Source organism: Pantherophis guttatus, chromosome 1 (assembly GCF_059756535.1).
Source record: "Pantherophis guttatus breed Tessera chromosome 1, ASM5975653v1, whole genome shotgun sequence".
Classification (NCBI taxonomy): domain Eukaryota; kingdom Metazoa; phylum Chordata; class Lepidosauria; order Squamata; family Colubridae; genus Pantherophis; species Pantherophis guttatus.
In genome coordinates, this window is record NC_142063.1 from 276,940,778 (window position 1) to 276,960,199 (window position 19,422).

A 19,422-nucleotide genomic window follows, 5' to 3' on the forward strand; every position below is an offset into this window, starting at 1 on the left:
GCCAGTAGTTAAATGTGGGTTGGATTGGCTGAGAGTTAAATAGAATCACAGACAGAATAAAAAAAATACAAGTGTTCCTCTATGATTCCTCATCAGATTGGAGGAAGGAATTCTGTAAATTCTGGATGGTTGAGTCCTGGGTCTTATATGCATCAGCATTTTATTAATGTTTTGAGTTTTCAACAGAATTTGAGACAGGGTTTTCAGCAGATACAAAACCAAGTGAGAGAGCAAATATCCTGGGAAGGCAGTTGTGAAATCCAGAAACATCTCCCTACATTAGACAAATGGTTTGAAAACACCACACTTAAATTTAAGAGGGAAAAATGCAAAAGTACTTTACTTGGGAAATGAATCAGAGGCACAGAAACGGGAGATACCTGCCTCAATAACGATATTGCAAAGAAAAACAAAAAGTCTGGGAACAAGAGTGGATTATGAATTGAGTGTGAGTCAGCACTTGGCTCTTTCCAGTAGTGTGGCTATAGGATTTTCAGAAGTAGAACAAAACATAGAGACCAAACACCAAAAGGTGTAGCTTTTGTATTTATTTATTTATTTATTTAATGAAATGCAGTTTGCCAAATGGCAACGGTACAGTTTTGTGCCTTCGGGATAACCTTTAGCGAATATGACTCATATACTGCAGAGCTCTGTGAAACGTAAAGCTCCATGAGTTGACGGATGAGGCGAAATCTCAGCTTCGCGGGGCTCCCTCCCCCCACCCACCCCCCGCGATGGCTTTTGAGAAGCTCGCCCTTCTCTTTCTGGTCCGGCGGGGAAGTGGGTTCCAAGCCCTCGCGGGGCAGACGAAGTGTGGTTTTGAGTGTGGGGTGGGTTTTTTTATTTTATTTTATTTTGAGGGCTTCCTTCGCTCCCACGGAAGACCCCCAGGATGCCAGCAGCCGGCGAAGGGGCGTGGATTGGCTCCGTGACGTTTTGTTTGCAGCAGAGGGAGAGAGCGTGCGAGCTAGGAGGCGGCGAAGAGCTGCAGGGGCAGCGGAAGGCGCGCGAGTGAGGCAGGCTGGCAGCCGCCAAGGCGGACTGGTGTCTCTTAACGGGAAGGGGGAGCCCAGCGCTCAGCCGCCACCGGCTTCAGGATGTAGGCGATCGACGGAAGGGCTCTTACTGGCAGAAGGGCTCATCATGAAGAAACACTCGGCCAGAGTAGCCCCTCTTAGCGCCTGCAACAGCCCGGTTCTTACTCTCACCAAAGTGGAAGGTAAACGCGCCCAGCCAGCCAAGATTCCGGGCAGGGTTTTTTTTTTTTTTCCCCCCGGGACAGAAAAAGCTGCCTGGGGAGGGCGAGGAGGGTGGCAAAGGCGCTGCCGTCGCCAAATAGCGAGGGAGCGGCCCGCCGCGGGGGCGAAAGCAGGCTCAGAGGGGTTTGGGGGTGGGGGGTGGTGAGACCCTGCTGCACCTGCCCTGGTTCTCCGGGACGGGCGTGGTATAAGAGAGAGAGGTTGCCCCGGGGAAGTCGGAGAAGACGGATGGGCTTCTGGGTTGCCTGCTGCAGTTCCCCCCTCCCTCCCTTTTCCTCTTGCTAAGGAGGAGTTGGGGGGGGGCAATTAGGGCATGCTTGACTTGGTTCCCTTCAAGGGAAGCTTTCGCCAATGCGGCTCCGCTGTCCCGAGGAGGTGAAAGTGACCTTTTCGGGGGTCGTCTCAAGGGACTGGAGCCGGCCAGGCGCCCCTCGCTCTCCGGCCCGCCGTAAGTTCTCTGTTCAAGCGCAGGGGTTTCCCTGGTATAAACAAGCTGGAGAGGGTGGCGCGAACCTGGTGCATTGGAGGAGGAGGAGGAGGAGGAGGAGGAGGAAGGCAGCTGGCTGGAAGATGGGTAAAGGCTCCGCATTAGGCTGTGGGGGTAGGTGGATGAGGTAATTTGGCGGGTATCCACTTGGAAGCGCCTCTCGGGGAAAGAAGTCCGCATTCCTCCTCAGGGAGATGCCCCTTCTTTTCTCTCCCCCCCCACCCCCCTCAAGCCCCGGTGCGCCCGGTCTCCCGCTCGCGCTCTTGGGTGGGAAGGGAGACTTCTGGAAACACTTTAGGGCCCGCCAACTCTCGCTGCCGTTTTAAAGGAGGGATGTGGACCGACGTGCTCTGTGAAGACCGCTAAGGTCGTTGCCCGGTTGACGGGACTCATTCGCCCCGTTGACAGCCCACATTCGCCGCGCTTCGGAGGGGGGGGGTCGCCGCCGTTGCCCGAGAGGAGCGTCCGCCGTAAATCAAGCCGGGCTGCAGTAGCCGTTGAAGAGATGTTCTTTCGGGACCTGAGGAACAACTGAATTGAACGGGTGCCCAAAAGGCAGCCGGTCGCCCGGGGAGCATGGGGAGTTTGGAAAGAAGAGCCGGTAGGAAAAGGCCGTATCTATATATATATATATATAGAGAGAGAGAGAGAGAGAGAGAGAGAGTTGGATGGGGACGAGGAGGGCTTGTGGCCTTGTGGTGCTGGATTCCAAAGAATAAGAAGTTTGCAAGTTGTGGGTTGGTTTTGCTGGTTGATAGAAACAACCTGCCCGTGGGATAGGATGGCTATGAAAGAGGCAAAGGGATTAAAAACAGAGTTGAACAGAGAAGACATTGATGGGAGGGAAAATAAATGTGGTCGGGATTTAATAATAATGGTGCTTGCTGGACATCTAAAAATGAGGAAAACAGATTAGAATAGAATAACAGAGTTGGAAGGGACCTTGGAGGTCTTCTAGTCCAATCCCCTGCTCAAGCAGGAAACCTATACCATTTCAGACAAATGTTCAATCTCTTCTTTAAAACATCCAGTGTTGGAGCATTCACAACTTCTGGAGGCAAGTTGTTCCACTGATTAATTGTTCTGAGACTTTGAATTAAAAGAAGAAAAGTGATGCTCCACTCTGGGCTGATTTACTTAGAGATATGTTGTGCTGCAGCCTTCTAGATTTACAGTACATCTCTCAAATGTCAGCCAGCATGAGTAATTTGGAGGGTACTAGGTTGGGAAAGGAATCCATTGCTCTGAACCATCACTGTTCCTACATGGAACTATACAGAATTACGCTATTCTGGAAGGATTCCATTTGTTTTCAGGGGAAAGGGTAATCATTTAGGTTCATCAAGCAAATATATAACATCAAATATATCATAGCCACCATGTCTTGTGTTAGTCAAATATTTCAGATCATATATGTGTTTTATTGTTGGGTGGAAATTCAGAAGAACCACACATGAGAAGACATATTTTAATATGTATGGAGGCATTTTTGTTGCTTGCTTTCCACATAAATTGTGGAATAGGTTTTGCAGGAAGATGTGACAAAAACTTAACAACTTCAACTGGTTGCTCTTTCCTTTGCTTTCATTAAGTCATTTTTATTTGGACTAGAAACACCGGGACAGTCAAAATGTTTTCCATTGATTAGCATTATGCATCCCAGCCTTAAAACATCTTTTCTTATTCTGTAATCTTGTTCATAAAAGATAAGAATTTCCTGCATTCTGGTATGCAACTGCTGCTTTTAGAGATGGGATTTTCCATAGTCATTCGGAGGTTAGAATGTATAACAGTATCTCACGTATATAAACATTAGTCTACAAATCTAATTTCTATCTCCACTAGATAACCTGACTATTTGGGGAAAACCTGGCAAGGTCAGACTTTGTTAATATTTGGATGGAAGATCACAGGAAATCTCAAGTCTATAGCTTAGATTGGGAAATTTTAACATTCCCGAAGACTGACAAGACTCTCACATATTATTGCTGGGAAAATGATGTGCCTGCAATCACTAGACTTTAGGCTTGATACCAAGGATTCTACATTTTCCATGCGATATGGTTTTTGTGGCTCCTGCAAAGGTTAGGCCCACAAAGTATAGCTTTTTAGAATGGGCATATAGCTGTGGTGAAATTCAATTTTTTTTTTTACTACTGGTTCTGTGAGTGTGGCTTCGTGAGCATGGTTGGCTTGGTGGGCATGGCTTGGTGAGCGTGGCAGGGGAAGGATACTGCAAAAATCTCCATTTTGACCCCACTCCAGGAGAAGGATACTGCAAAATTCCCATTCCCTCCCCACTCTGGGGCCAGCCAGAGGTGGTGTTTGCTGGTTCTTTGAACTACTCAAAATTTCCGTTACCGGTTCTCCAAACTACTCAAAATTTCCGCTACCGGTTCTTCAGAACCTGTCAGAACCTGTCAAAACCTGCTGGATTTCACCCCTGGCTCTTTTTCTTTTGCCCTGTTTGTTTGTTGCCAGACTGAAATGAGCTAAGGATGAAATATTCACTTCAGATGCAGGATAAATAATGTTTCCAATCTACTCTCTCGTGGATTCTTCAAAACACATTTTGCACTATCTTTTGGAAACACTTTTAAAATTCTTTTGTCTGTAATGGAACATCGAGGCATGCCTAGTCTATGATACAGTTACATAGGGCGCTGCTGCACTGCATATAAGTGAATATGTTCTAGAAAACACATAGTTGTTTTTCTCAGTATTTTCTCTGTGTTTTGTTTTTATAAAAACTATATGCGCCCCTCATTACGTCAGTCATTAAAGGTGACTGTATGTTATAGAATAAAACAAAAGTGATAGCATCAACAAACATACAGGAAATACATGACGTTCCTAAGGATCCCTATGCTAACTCAGAAAGAAATTCAAAAAACTGAAAAAGGGTTATGAAATAAGCCTTTCTATTAAATTAAATTTAAATTTACTCCAAATTAAAAATGTGTAGTTAAAAATGAAGCTATAAAGAGACACTGACTATAGACATGTAATATAATACTTTAAAATGTAAATCAGGTGTGGTTTAAGTGCATACCCCACCCCCAAATTGGACTATAATTCATAAAACATGCACAGATTTCAAATCCAACAACATCTGGAAAGCAAAACATTCTCCATCCCTGTTTTAATTCTTTTCTGCCTTGTTATTAACATCCATTGCCAGATCCCTTGACCATTAAAAATGAATCTACCTTCTATTTCAGCAATTATCTTCTAATAGGATTTGTATTATTATTTTTGTTTACATTGTAATTTATTTATTTTATATATAATATTTATACATTTACATTTATGTTTCAAATTTTTAAGCTGGCCAACTGTGACAACTCTGGAATTGCACTTGACTCTTTAGACTCCAGGTAGCTCACCCAAAAATGATAACCATCCTAAAACATAAACCAGGTATTCATTATTAAAACATTTAAAATGTTAAAATTTAACAGGAAAACAGCAAGTCAAGCCATGAAGGCAGAATAAAATAACAGTCTTCATCACTTGAATCTCCAGAAGTATAAGGGACTCCTGGACTTCCCATAGAATATATCCATAAGGGTGATGTGCCTTCCAACCTTACCTTTCTAAATTCCTGAACAGAGAGAGCCCAAAATATCGTTTCCAGGTTAATCTCACAGGATGGGCTGACTAGATTTGGAGAATATGGCCCCATAGGAAACATGGATGCAAGTCATGTAGGGCTTTATAAGTCAACCCTTTGATTTAGTTCATGGGGCATCCTGTCCAATACCAGCAATATACAGGAGCAAAGCTGCTGAAACAGCCCTTATTTGTCAGTATGCAGGCTATCATATTCTGCACCATCTGAAGTTTCCAGATAGACATTAAAGACAGCCCTAACATATTGCAGTAACCCAGCCTCAAAGTAACAAGGACATGAATGATGGGCACTATAACATCCCTCTACCGAAAGGACTGTAATTTAATTTCACATACATTTATATCCCTACTTTAAGACACAGACCTCCAAGGTTGTTTTTTTTTAATACAAAATGAAAATGAACATTTTTAGGTGCGTGATTCAATACTCCTGTTCTTCAATATCTTTTATTCTTAATTGTTTGTAATTTTAATTTCATTGTAAAATGAAAATGACTTATATTTTAGTATACAAAGAATTAATATGTGTTGTAGAAAATAAATATTATCAGTGTCAAGTATAATTTTTTTAATCCGGTTTCTTTTAAGGAAGTAGATTCTGCTGATTACCAAACTTCTTTGGGCTATCTATTCTTTAGGGTCTTTGAAAAGCATTTTTCACTTGTAAATTAATGGGTAATTTGAATAAGTAGCTTTAAAGGTAAAGGTCCCCCCCCCCGCACATGTGTGCTAGTCGTTTTCCAGTTCTAGAGGTGGTGCTCATCTCTGTTTCTAAGCCGAAGAATCACGGCTATCCGAAGACATCTCCGTGGTCATGTGGCCAGCATGACTCAACGGAAAAGGCGCATGGAGCACTGTTACCTTCCAACCAAAGTGGTCCCTAGTTTTCTACTTGCATTTTTACATGCTTTCGAACTGCTAAGTTGGCAGAAGCTGGGACATGTAACAGGAGCTCACCCCTTTGGCGCTAGAGATTCGAACCACTGAATTGCCGACCTGATCGACAAGCTTAGCGTCTTAACTATCCACTTAACAACAAAATTTGTTTCTCTGAAATTTTCATCAAGCTTGCATATATAAAATGCTAGTGAATTTGCCCTCAGAAAAGTTCTGTGATGTATAATAGGGCAATATCATTGTTGGGATATTTTTGTTGAGATATATATTTTGTTGAGAGCCAATTTGGTACAGTGGTTAAGGCATCAGGCTAGAAACCTGTGACTGAGTTCTAGTCCTGTATTAGGCACAAAACCAACCTGGTCCATTCACTCTAGTCTAGAATTAGTGCAGAGAAGAGCAACAAAGCTGATTAGGGCACTGGAAGCTAAAACACATGGAGGACGGTTGCAGGAATTGGGTATGTCTAGTTTAATGAAAAGAAGGACTAGAAGCAACTGGAATTAAGGGGAAACTTCCTGACAGAACAATTAATCAGTAGAACTATTTGCCTTCAGTGCTTCAACACTGCAGGTTTTTAAAAAGAGATTGGACAACCATTTGTCTGAAATGGTACAGGGTTTCCTGCTTGAACAGGGGGTTGGACTAGAAGACCTCCCAGGTCTCTTCCAACTCTGTTGTGCTGTTACCTGCTGCTATTACTCTGTCTCAGCTGTAAGGAGAAGACAAAGGCAAACCACTTCTAAAAAAACCTTGCCAAGAAAAAAAGTGCAGGGACTTGTTCAGGCAGTCTCCAAGAATCAGACATGATTGAACAGAAGGAAAAGTTCTTTGTTAGAGCAATTTAAGGATACTAATGTTATAAGAAATAATTACTTTTAAAAATAGAGATTTAAATAAAAGTATAGCATGAATGGAAGATATTTGGTCACCAGGCAAGCTTTTATTGCTACCTATTTCTAAGTTATAGGTGAATCTGCAACTTTTTTCCCAAGCTTATTGCCTCATTGATGGCTCCATAAAGTAACCATAAGTGTAACACTGGTATGCCCATTAACTCCACAATCCTCTGCACCCAGGCAACTGAAACTAGCTGCTCTCACACTTCCAGAAAGCCAGATAGGGAGCAACATCTTTGCTTTCTAAGTAAACTAAGCCTGATAACACATATACTATAGAATGATTTTCAGCATATCCCTTTTAACAAGTGAGAACAAAACTTAAGTCATTTTGGAATCCTAGCCTCAAGAAAGGAAAGGGGAAATAAGAGGCTTTTCCTGAACAGAATCAAAAGTTTTCCTAGCCTTACCATTTTTAAAAAAGAGATTGGGGGAGATCAAAGATTGGTGGAAAAGGAAGAATGGAGGGGAGAAAAGTTCTGGATTGAGGTCCCAGAGACCTTCAGAAGTCAACTGAGATAAAGCCAACACTGAAAAGCACAAGGCGATTCTCTAGGTCTGCCTTGATTCATGATAAATAGAGCTGTGTTAGTTTGTCTACAGAATAAAGCTGATAGAGGGAGCTCGGAAGTAAGATCAAGAAGCCCCAGTGATGCAGTGGTTAGAATGCAGTATTGTAGGCAAACCCTGCCCGCAGTCTGGAGTTCGATCCTGATCAGCTCAAGGTTGACTCAGCATTCCATCCTTCCAAGGTTATTAAAATGAGAACCCAGATTGGGGGTAATACACAAAATATTGTAACACACACACACACATCCAGAAAGTGCTTTAAAGAACTATGGGGCAATATGTAAGTCTAAGTGCTAGTGCTATTGATGTAGATAAAGGAATTAGGATGAATTGCTCCTAAGCTTCTGATTAAAAATTGGAAATCAGTGAGAAGTATTCAATAAACACTGAATCCAAGAGTAAGATGGATCAATAAGTTAGGATGCACTGTCTGGAGTTTGTGCTTTATTTTCTAGGGCTGCACCTGCTTATTTCTAGTAATTGTATCTAATAACCTTTGTGTATGATGTCTAATGCATTTTGTGCAAATTCATTTTTTGTAATTGTGTTCAGTCTTAGTCTCTTTGAGCCATAAATCTGTTCATTATAGATTACTCTCCCCCACAGCATTTTATTGGGTATATTTAAGCCACTGTTTGTGATATTATTAGTACTTCATGCCATATTGCATTCACTTATAATTGTTTGGAGCATTTGACTACCTAATGTTAAAAATGTCCTGTTCAAGGCTGAACAAACACATCATAAACTGTTAACTGAGGAGGAGTATTTCAGCCAATTAAATAAACAGGCAAAGAGCCAGCAATGCAGATGCACACCCGTTTTGGGAAAGATGGAGAACAGGATGGGCAGGCACAGAACAGGGCAAGGATAGAACAGGAGCTACAATGTTCAGTCCAGAGTCCAGCATAGCACAGGTTCAAGGAAATGGGGTAAGGCAATGATAGAGAGGCAACCAAGGTTCATAGTTGCTGGTAAAACATCATGAAATCTGTTGCTTAGGCCATACACTGCTCAATAGATGCTAGGCACAAAATTCTGAGTCAATGTAAGTAAACAAGGCTTACATTACTCATCTTTATGAAATGGTTGCTTTGTTTCTCCAATGTGCAGATCTGCATATGTCTCACTAGCAGATCTGTACATTGGGGAAACAAAACAAAACAACCATTTCATAAACACATGGCACAACATAGGAGAATAAACCCACCAGGTCAAGATTCAGCAGTCCATCTGCATTTAAGAGACAAAGGCCACTCTTTTAAAGAAAACAAAATCCACATTTTGGACATAGAGGACTGCTGGTTTGAAAGTGGGGTCAAAGAGGCCATCTATGTCACAACTGAACAACTCTCTCTCAACAGAGAGGGATACAACATAATCTATCTCTAGTCTACAACAGTCATTTCAGCAATTCCAAGAAGACTCCAGTGCACTATATAGGTGACACTGAGGACACAGATAAACCTCCAAGTGGCCTCAACGACTCTTAAAATAGGGGTGTCAAACTTGCGGCCTGAGGGCCAGATGTGTCATGCGGTGGCCATGCCCATGCCCGATTTAGCGGAGGGAAAAAAGTCATGATACATCACGTGACGATGCTGTGACAAAGCAAGTTTGACTCCCCTGTAAAAGAATGCAAATACCATACCATAATTGTAATACGAGTGTATGTTTATGCTGTTTTGTAGTGTATAATTAGGTGCAAATAACTGCAAATGAAAAGGCACATTTTGAAGTCATCAATTGCTTCCTCAAATGGCATAGTGTGCTTTCGCTGCCATTGTCCCTTATTCCTTCCAATGTGAGAGCAGAAAAATGATCGTGCTCAAGATCATTTTCATAGTAAAGTGATACATGTGGTACTGTGTGTCACATGACTTCTGCACTGTAAACACTTTTATTATTTGATTTAACACTTGGCATAAAGGTAGACACAGAGTAAAATATTTTTAAAATGTGTGTATGCAACTTGCTCATTTCTGTGACTAGGAATATAATAGATTTTTAAGAAGCATGGTATTGGGCTTGAGCCCATAAATACTTAGTTGTACAAAGGGAAACAAAATCTGAGTTCATAAAGTTCAGTAAAGTCTCTTGGCATTATTCTATTGCATAAGGATACTCAATAATTTTCCTTTAATTGTGAATTTAAAGCTGAGATCCACATATGATGCCACTTCAGGCTTGCTGCTTTGAAAATAAAAGGGTGCAGAATATACATCATTGAATCTAACATTCACTTTCTTTCTTTTGCTTTTTCTCAGGGGATGAGCGCTCCCATGATTGCACAACACCAGCAGAAGCTCAGACACAAGCTGGGATGGAAGCTGGTGGAAGAGGGAGCCCATGTTGCCAAACATGCTCCATGGTCCATCTTAAGAAAATCTTCTGGGGAGTAGTGGTGGTACTTGGCGTCTGCTCTTCCTGGTCAGGTTCAACCCAGCTAGCAAAACTGACCTTTAAGAAATTTGATGCACCCTTCACTTTGACGTGGTTTGCAACAAACTGGAACTTTTTATTCTTTCCTTTGTATTACATTGGACATGTTTGTAAATCAGCTGAAAAACAATCTCCCCAACAAAGATACGGGTAAGAGGGAGTTGTCATATTTTGCTGTCACTTATTTCCTTCTTAGATGTTTCATTAAGCTATTTGGTAAAAAATAAGGGCTGTAAATCAGCGGTGAAATCTAAAATTTGTTACTACCGGTTCTGTGGGCATGGCTTGGTGGAGGGGTGGTGGTAATGTGACTGGGTGGGCATGGCCATTTTTTTTTTTTTTACTTTTAAAACCATTTTTTCTACCAACTCTTCAGTGAAGAGGTGGTAAAAATAATGCTTTCAAAAGGCTTTGACGATCCCAACTGAGTTGCCTGATCGGCAGAGGCTTTTTTTCTTTTAAATGCCTCTGACGATCCAAGCTGAGTTGCCTGGTCAGCAGAGGCATTTAAAAGAAAAAAAGCCTCTGTCAATCAGGCAACTCAGCTGGGATCCTCAGAGCCTTTTGAAAGCATTTTTTTACAATCTCTTCGCTCTGAAGAGGTTGTAGAAAAAAATGCTTTTAAAAGCCTTTGACAATCCCAGCTAAGCTGCGCGATCATCAGAGGCTTTTTTTTTTACTTTTAAAAGCATTTTTTCGGCCGAAGAGGTTGTAGAAAAAATGCTTTTAAAAGTAAAAAAAAAAGCTTCTGATGATTGTGCAGCTCAGCTGGGCATGGGGTGGGGGGCAGAGATTTTTGCTACCGGTTCTCCGAACCACCCACCTCCATCGCTGCCGGATCCGGTCCAAACCGGGAGCATTTCACCCCTGCTGTAAATTATTGGCCCAAATATTGGAAGGCAATAGATGGAAGATAAGGACATTGCAGAGGAAGGCAGAATTTATATTACACATTTCTATTAAAAATAAGTGAAATCTCTCTAAGTGAACATCTCTTATACTTTTTGTTGCTGTTGTTCATTTGTAATTGACCTAATTAAAACAATAATAAATAATTTAACTATCTTTTTCTTTATGGCAAAAGATAAGCTATAAGATAAAATATTTTCTCTCTAATTGCCATAGACATCAGAAGAGTCACATGAATTTATTTTACCTAACGCCCATTTAAAGATACCAATAGTCATTTAGTTTTAGTAGAAATATGTTATTTAATTCACAATGGTGGGTGCCCTGTTATAATTTTCCTCTTGAAGACCTGTTTTGACTTTTTTACACATCTTTGTGTTTAAACTAGACATGGATTAGATGCAGTTTAGATATATTATATACTCTTTATAGTTCATCTATAGAGTTGATATACTCTATAAAATGAAAATGTGGCAACAAGAATGTCCTTTTATTGGTGCTGCTGCAAGTTTCCATCTATAAATGGGAGACTTGTCTAGATAATTTACAAGGTGCTTGGAAGGCTGTTCACATCCATCGGCAGATGTTTTATATTGAATTAAAGTGAGCAAGGTCAAATGAAGAGAAAAGCAGTGGTGGTGGAATTAACCATTATATAGTATATAATATGCACATAATGGTGGAAAAATATCCCTTCCACAATATGACAAGATTCAATTTTCAAATTAATACAAACTCTTTATGGTAAGGCTTACATGACTACAGTAAAGAGTTCATAGCATCTTGGGTTGATCAGAAAGAAGCAGTAGATGAGTAGTTTGTTTCTGGGCTGTATCTAAACATTGGACACTTGTATTCAGGAGCAATCCTCCCCTCAAAGTTGCTTATGTGTTTTATTCTCATCACATGCATTGAGAAATATTGCTCTGGAAAACAATGTTTCACTGGAAGACTTGTGGAACTGATTCTTATAGCATTTGTATTGGAGTCCTATTAAGATTGATAGATTTTAGAAAACAGGAGATTGAAGTTAAAAACCAGTGGCTCTGCTGTATCTTTTCTTGCTTCATTCCAAGCTTTCTAGTTTTAGGGGTTAATGCAGGAGTTCTCAAACTGTGGTTCATGGCTAACCAGAAGTCATCAACAACTTGCATGGCTGTCAAAGGTTTCTTCTAAAACTAATCAGGCTTATATAGGCAAAGTAGGAGTGCTCTCAAAATATCAACATTTTGAAGGCTTTGAAACAATGATTTCTGTTTTTGTGCTTATTCAATTGCTTTTTTGTCTAATGATTCAAGCCACTACGGAAGAGATAGCCCAAGGAAAGGAAGTAAAATATTAAAAAGAAATGTGAATTTGAATTAATGTGTCTGAAAGGATGGCTTTTTGCATGGCTCCAAGGAAAAAAACCTTGCAGCATTCAAATCCAAAAATGTACATATAACACAACATAACTTTTACCTGAACATATAGTACCAAGCAATTTATGTCCCTTCAACTTTATTGATCTTCAGCTTCCAGCTACCTTATCCAACATGAGCAATGATTAAAAATGTTACCATATTTTGTCAACATCTGGAAAGGCATTTCCTTGCTTGCAAATCCTAGGTCCACCAGAATACAGCTAGCTTTCCATATTTTATCTGCTTTGGTATACACTTAAATATTTTGGGAAATTTTACTACTGCCATTTATCATTTATTTTGCAACTGCAATAGGCAAACGTATATCATCACTGATGATTGGCCTTGTAAATGGCAATGATAAGAGAGTCAGTTTGGTGGCTAGTGTTTAGAAAGAGAGAGACCGTGAATTCTAGTCCCACCTTAGCCATAAAAGCCAGCTGGGTCAGTCTCTCTCTCAGTCCAATCCTCACAGGGTTGTTGTGGAGACATGAGGAGGAAGAAAGTATATTAGATATGTTTGTTGTCTGTCAGTATCATGATCTCTTGAGGAGGAATTTGTCCATCTATATTACAAATATATTCTATGGTTTGCTGTTTAGATAACTTTAAAAGCAGATAGGACAAATAAGTGCTGAATGAGTATAATTATTGATTAAAATAATGCCTCCATTTCAGTAGTATATTAAAATATATTTCTCATTTATAAGCATGGTCATCTGGTAGGCCCTTAACGTTTGTTTTATTCATTTGCATTCACTTAAGATGATATTTTTAAAAAGGCAGCATAATATGCAGTTAAACTAATTGGATGCTTTGTTAATTTTGAGGGGTTTTATGCTGCTGATGTGTTCTAAGATGGGATTTGTGGTTCTGTTTTTCGCAGACTGATTCAATAATTAATATCATAAAATGGAAAAAGAGAGCAACAAATATCAACCAATTGGCCTTTTTATTTGAAGGTACTCATGTTGTAAATTGCATTATCACGTTCTGTAGGGAAAACGTACTGCTGTAATGAATGTGGTGAAGTTCCCTTTCAAAAGATTTACACACTGAAATATTTAGAAAGAAGTAGCTGATTTACGGAGAAGGTGCTGACTATGACTATCCCAGTAACGAGCAAAGAAATGTCAAAAAACGAAGCAGGAGAGGTGGGCCTTTATAAGAGGTATCTGTCTGTATCTTTTGGGCGTTGGTTTCCCTTTTTAGGAAGCTGCTGCAAATCAAGCCATAACAAAGGTTAGACCATTGAGGGGCAGCCCGTAACCAGTGAATCTGGATAGCAAGCTGGGATCAGTGAAGGTAATTGCAGTACAGATTTTGTTACTTCATTATCTTAAGGGCTTAGATTTGTGCTAGTATGACATCCTGTGAGATCCGGTGATCCAGAGATTCAGTGAGATCCTCACTGAAATAATTTCTCCAGAAAGCAATTGCTCATTCTTTCTCCTTTTTATTTTTTTCTCTTCAGTTTTTCTATAGGAGTCTGATTTTGTTATACAGGTATTTAAGGGACCACCATGCAGATCAGCAACTTGGACATTAAGTGAAGTGGTCATTAAGTTAAACTGAAACTCAGTTTTCCTTTGCTTTATAGAGCTGCGAAGTTCATAAATTTGAGGACTGGTTGCAAAGTTTCTTTGTTGTAACTGTGAACAATCACTAAACAAGGGCAGTCTCTACATGAGGATTACATGTATATAATGAAATGTAATTCCACGACCTGGATGACTGAGAATTTCCATAAGATCCTTAGTCATTCTGGAAAAGTGACCTATACTTTAGCAATAGCAATAGCACTTAGAGTTATATACTGCTTCACAGTGCTTTACAACCCTCTCTAAGCTGTTTACAGAGTCAGCATATTGCCCCCAACAATTTGGGTCCTCATTTTACCCACTTCAGGAGGATGGAAGGCTGAGTCAACCTTAAGCCTGGTAAGAGTTGAACTGCCAAATTTCAGGCAGCCAGCAGGCAGCAGAAGTAGCCTCCAATACTGCACTCCAACCACTGCGCCACTTAGCACATGATTCCCCCAGCAGGCCTGGCAACTGCAGGAAACAGGATTCCCCTCACACCTTCCTGACAAGGGACAATAAAGAGAGAAATTCTCTGAGTAAAATGGGTGGTTTCTGCATGAATAATGGCTCTTCCCAGAAGTTGCAAAAAGGGTGGAAAAGGGTGGATAGACGGCCTTCCTGGCCACCGGAATCAATCAGAGCCCATGCCACCAGATCTTGTATATCCATCCACATGCATCCCTTTACAACTGCGACCCGTTTCTTCCCTTCCCTGTATTCATTAGCACAAACTTTTGATTACTACAAAAACAAAATTGAACGGGCTTGGGCTGATTGATTTGATCTCAATTTCAAAATGGGACAATACAAACATGCTTTATGTTCATAGACTTGCCTTGTCTCTCTCTCTCTTTTACTTTAGGATACATCAATGGATCTTTCTTTCCCGTCTTTAATAGAAAGAATTTAAAAACTAAGAATTAACTTTGTATCGGCCAATATAAGGCTTGTTTATTGCCACAAACTATTATATTATTGTATCTCACTCCAATTATTTCTTAATGAAATTTGCTCTATGGGCATATATTTATTATCGAATGGGATAAGATGATCGCCCCTAGAAACTTCTGAATTGCTTTTGGTATTTTTACCTAAAAACCAATGAAGCACTCAAATGAATGCTTTTTGAAAAATCTTAAATTATATTTGTAATTTTTTTAAAAAAATAAGACAATTTCATTATCTTCTTAAATCTTTTCTAGGCTCCGACATGTTAGCCTTTACTTTTGAGTTAATACATGCCATGTATAGGCTGGATAAAAACAACAAGATTTGAAATAAAAGGCATTGTTCATACTGATTGTTTTCTTTGGACTCTGAATATTTTGTGGGTACAGGCAAGTGAAGATAGAAGATTAAGTGGTGTGTGTATTGTGTTTATGCACACACATGCACATGTGTGCACATGTAGGAAAGGATGGTGATTTCGAAGGACACTGTCACCTGCTTTCCCTTTTCTTTGAGAGTAATCAGAAATTTAATTGTTCAAAATTTGTTCTGGTACCAAAAATGCTTATAGTTAAAAATACAAGTTTCTTTTAAAATTGACTGATTTATTAGATTTATAACTAGCTTTTAGGTTTTGATTTAGGCCTTAGATTTTAGCTATAAAGCTGCATTAGGATTAGATTTATAATCTGATTCGGGGGCTGAAGGGAATATGTATGTAGTGTTCTCTCCTCCTATTTTACTCTGCAAAGACACCCTGTTCAATAGGTTGGTCTGAGAGAGAGTAATTGTTCCAAAGTTAGCCGGTCAGTTTTTACTTATTACTAATTCATTCAATCTCTATAGCTGCCCAACTCAACCAAGTGACTCTGGGTGGTTTACAATTCTAAAATTCTAAAACAATTAAAACAGTAAATACATCCAGAAAAGTTTCCATGACTGAAGGTTTTTCACTCAGTCTTTGATCTGATCCATTGATGGTTAACAATGCAGTTGATACAGAATAGGTCAATCTTTAAGATGCTACAGATTCTTGATGTACTTCCTAAGGATCTACTGTTTTTTTCTTCTTTTAGGGAGTGTTGTCGGTTTTTTGGAGACAACGGCTTGACACTGAAGGCATTTTTTACCAGGGCAGCACCTTTTGGTGTTCTTTGGACACTCACGAACTACCTGTACTTACATGCAATAAAAAAAATAAACACTACGGATGTTTCCGTATTGTTCTGCTGCAACAAAGCTTTTGTGTTCTTGCTTTCGTGGATTGTTCTCAGGGACAGATTCATGGGAGTGAGGGTAAGTGGTTAATCTTTTTTCTATCATCACCAGCATTGGTACCAGTATACAACTTTTGCTTAAACATTTATAGCACAGTGGTATAAATTATTTAATGTTATGCATTAAAAACTGGTTTCATGTTATACTTCAAGATTGTTCTTAAAATTACTGCTATATTATCATTGTATCTTAGGTTTGGCTTTCTTTAAAAGTTAGTTAATTTTCCATCTTGAAACAGGTGATTCATTATTTCTGAAATAATTTTGGATGATGCATCACAACTGTGAGCAGTATTTATTTATTTATTTATTTATTTATTTATTGCGATTTATATGCCGCCTTTCTCCCTAGGGACTCAAGGCGGCTTACAAAATGACAACTTCAATACAAATCGCAATACAATACCAAATTAAAATCAGTAACCCAATTAAAAAACGATTTAAAATTATACCAGTGTACCCCCAAACGGATCAGTTTAATTGGCGGAAGAGCCACGTCTTCAGCTTGTGACGGAAGGAAAGAAGTATATAAACAATACAATACAAACAACAAAAATAACATAAATGGTAACAAATCCATCACCCCTACTCTATCCCAAGGCCTGGAGGAAGAGCCAGGTTTTAAGAGCTTGTTTAAATAAACAAGATCAGGTTGGAGGTCTTATGAATTTCAGTCCTGATAACGATCTGACATATTAAAAGAGTTTATCTACAGAAGGCTTAGTGCAATACTTGATGAATATTAATTGCACTTTCAGAGAACATGTTGAATTTGTATCTTTGAAATAGCTCAATGAAACTGAATAATATAAATATGAAATATTGTTCCCTTGACTCTGCTGGCTTCTTCTGAACGAATGCAAACAGGTTTTGAACTTTAAAGCTCTTCAGAGTTTTAAATAACAATAACAAAAAGATCCTCTCTCTTTATAAGTAGAAATATATAACCTCAAGATCCTAATCAGAGTGCCTCCCTCAAGAGACATTTTTTTAGCCCTCTACTCTATCTAATTTTTATCATGTCTTTCAAATTAGCCTGTTAAATCGGTTTGACTGTATCTTAGTTTTCTTTTCAAGTAATTTGCTACTTCATATTTTTTTTCTCTTAACATTTTGTTTGAGCTTATACTGTGAGTCAGCCTAAGGACTTACTATTATTAAAAAGCCTATCACTGTTGAAAATAATAAAATAATATCATTTTCTATGATCATGAGGCCTCTGGCTAATTAACCAAATGTCATGAACTGTCCTTTCTTTTAAGTTTTATGCATTTTCATGATTGGTTTCCAATTGTTTCTCCATTTTTTTAAAAAATCTGGGTGCTGCTTCAGTGGATTGACATTCATTCTTAATTATGATGATGGCAAAATTACAGAACAAGCATTGTGACATCACAACTTAAGCTATGCCCTTTTATATTTGTCTTGCTATGTTGCATGCAAGTACATAACAGCAGAGTCACATCACAGTATTGCATTGCACATTTTGACATTTGCCTCACTTGTCCTCTCACAGACTTTAGGGTGTATGAATGTAAAAAAAATATTTCAGTTGAATAGCACATTGCTGTTCTGAGAGTTATAATTCTTTATCTGCCAAGTTACAGCAATAGTGAGAGGAAGCTCCTTCAAGTGAGGCAAACAAAGTGATAAAGAGAACTTTCTGACCTTAATGCCTCACTAGCTATTTAAAATAACATTTGTACAAATATTTTTATAATAAAGAACAAAGTGAGTTCACATTTACTTGATCTGTTTGACTTAGAAGGCCAAAAGGAAAACTATTTGCCTTTTAAAAAAGTAATGTTATTTAATTTGTAAACTCAGGAAATATAAGGATTTTTCATGCCAGGTATTACTTACATTAGGGGGTTCAAAGTCAAATAGTTACAAATGTTGCAGCTTTTTTGTGGTACTACTGTGATTGATACTGCACGAAGAGACTGCAAGATAGAGGTTTTTCCATGGGTTTGGGAGCTGAGAGACAATGGGATTAGCCAATTTGCTTGCAAACACAGCAAAGAAGTTTCAAGGACATAAATTCACAAAGCCTCACTTTCTAATGGCTTTTTAAAATTGCTCATTAACTATCTCTAAGCTATTAGACACCTTCAGAATTACAAGTTTGAAAATGCTGAGTGAATCTGCCTTTAATCCTGAATAAAAGAAATTTTAATCATAAATTAAAGAATTTAAAGAATCTGAAATAAATAGCAAAAAGTTAAATAAGAATTTGACTCTAGAAAATTATAAATGGACAAAAATTGGAATATTTAAACTTTTACAGTAAGTTTGGAATTAATTATAAAGAACAAACAACTTCTGATGGGAAATAGATTCCGTTTTCATTTTTACAAGACACAGCAAAGCAATTGTTAGCAATTCCATGATTTTAAAAACCGAACACTAGTGGAGACTAATGTTTTAGGCAGAGGAAAACTTTCAAAATTGTAAAATGTTGCAAAACATTATAACAATGAAAATTCTAAAGGAGATCTTTGAAAAATGCAGTCAGAAATTGGCAACAATATCTGTAATGTGTGCTTCTATAGCTATCCAGAAATTATTATAGGCAAAATGACAAGAGTAGAACAAATTTTATCTGACAAGATAAATATAGTATTGGATTTACAAATGACAGGCTAAGAGAGACTATATTTTGCTCAATCTAAAAAGAAACTGGCTGACTTTTTAAAATTTAAAACAAATGACAAACCAAGATATTTACCTGGATATTTTCCTATTGGATTTACAAGAGGGTCTTGTTAAGCCCTTGAAGAATTCTGTACAATTGGACAAAGAAGAAATGATGAGAAATCAAATCCTACATTCTATTTGAACGAACTGTAGACTGTATCTATTAGAAGTAAAAAGAAGGAATATAAAGTTGGCTTATTTGATCAAGGTTAAAACAAGATATGTTATTATTTCTGGCAATTCTTTATGAAAAGATGGTACTTTATTGATTTGTCTATAGATAAGGGGTGAGATATGACATGAAGAGATAAATGTTTATAACCTTAGAGGAAATGAAAAATCACTACATTTCAGTGAAATCAGCATATTCGATGTATTTTTTGTATTACTTTTTCTAACAATCCTACTCTAGGCA

The 19,422-nt window shown here is 38.7% G+C and overlaps 1 protein-coding gene across 3 annotated transcripts in view; it reads left to right on the forward strand.

Annotated features, from left to right (window-relative positions):
- The window catches only part of SLC35F3 (solute carrier family 35 member F3), a 118,723-nt gene that overhangs the window by 90,878 nt on the left and 8,423 nt on the right, over positions 1–19,422 (forward strand). The window contains exons 1-3 of one of the 3 annotated variants that reach the window (XM_034428327.3): positions 855–1,222; positions 10,016–10,340; positions 16,110–16,329. In XM_034428327.3, the coding sequence (XP_034284218.1) occupies positions 1,147–1,222; positions 10,016–10,340; positions 16,110–16,329 (621 nt within the window). In that variant the 5' untranslated portion in view covers positions 855–1,146. Of the gene's footprint in view, positions 1–854; positions 1,223–1,588; positions 1,711–10,015; positions 10,341–16,109; positions 16,330–19,422 lie in introns of those variants that run through there. The other 2 variants (XM_034428325.3, XM_034428324.3) reach the window with 2 other exon arrangements.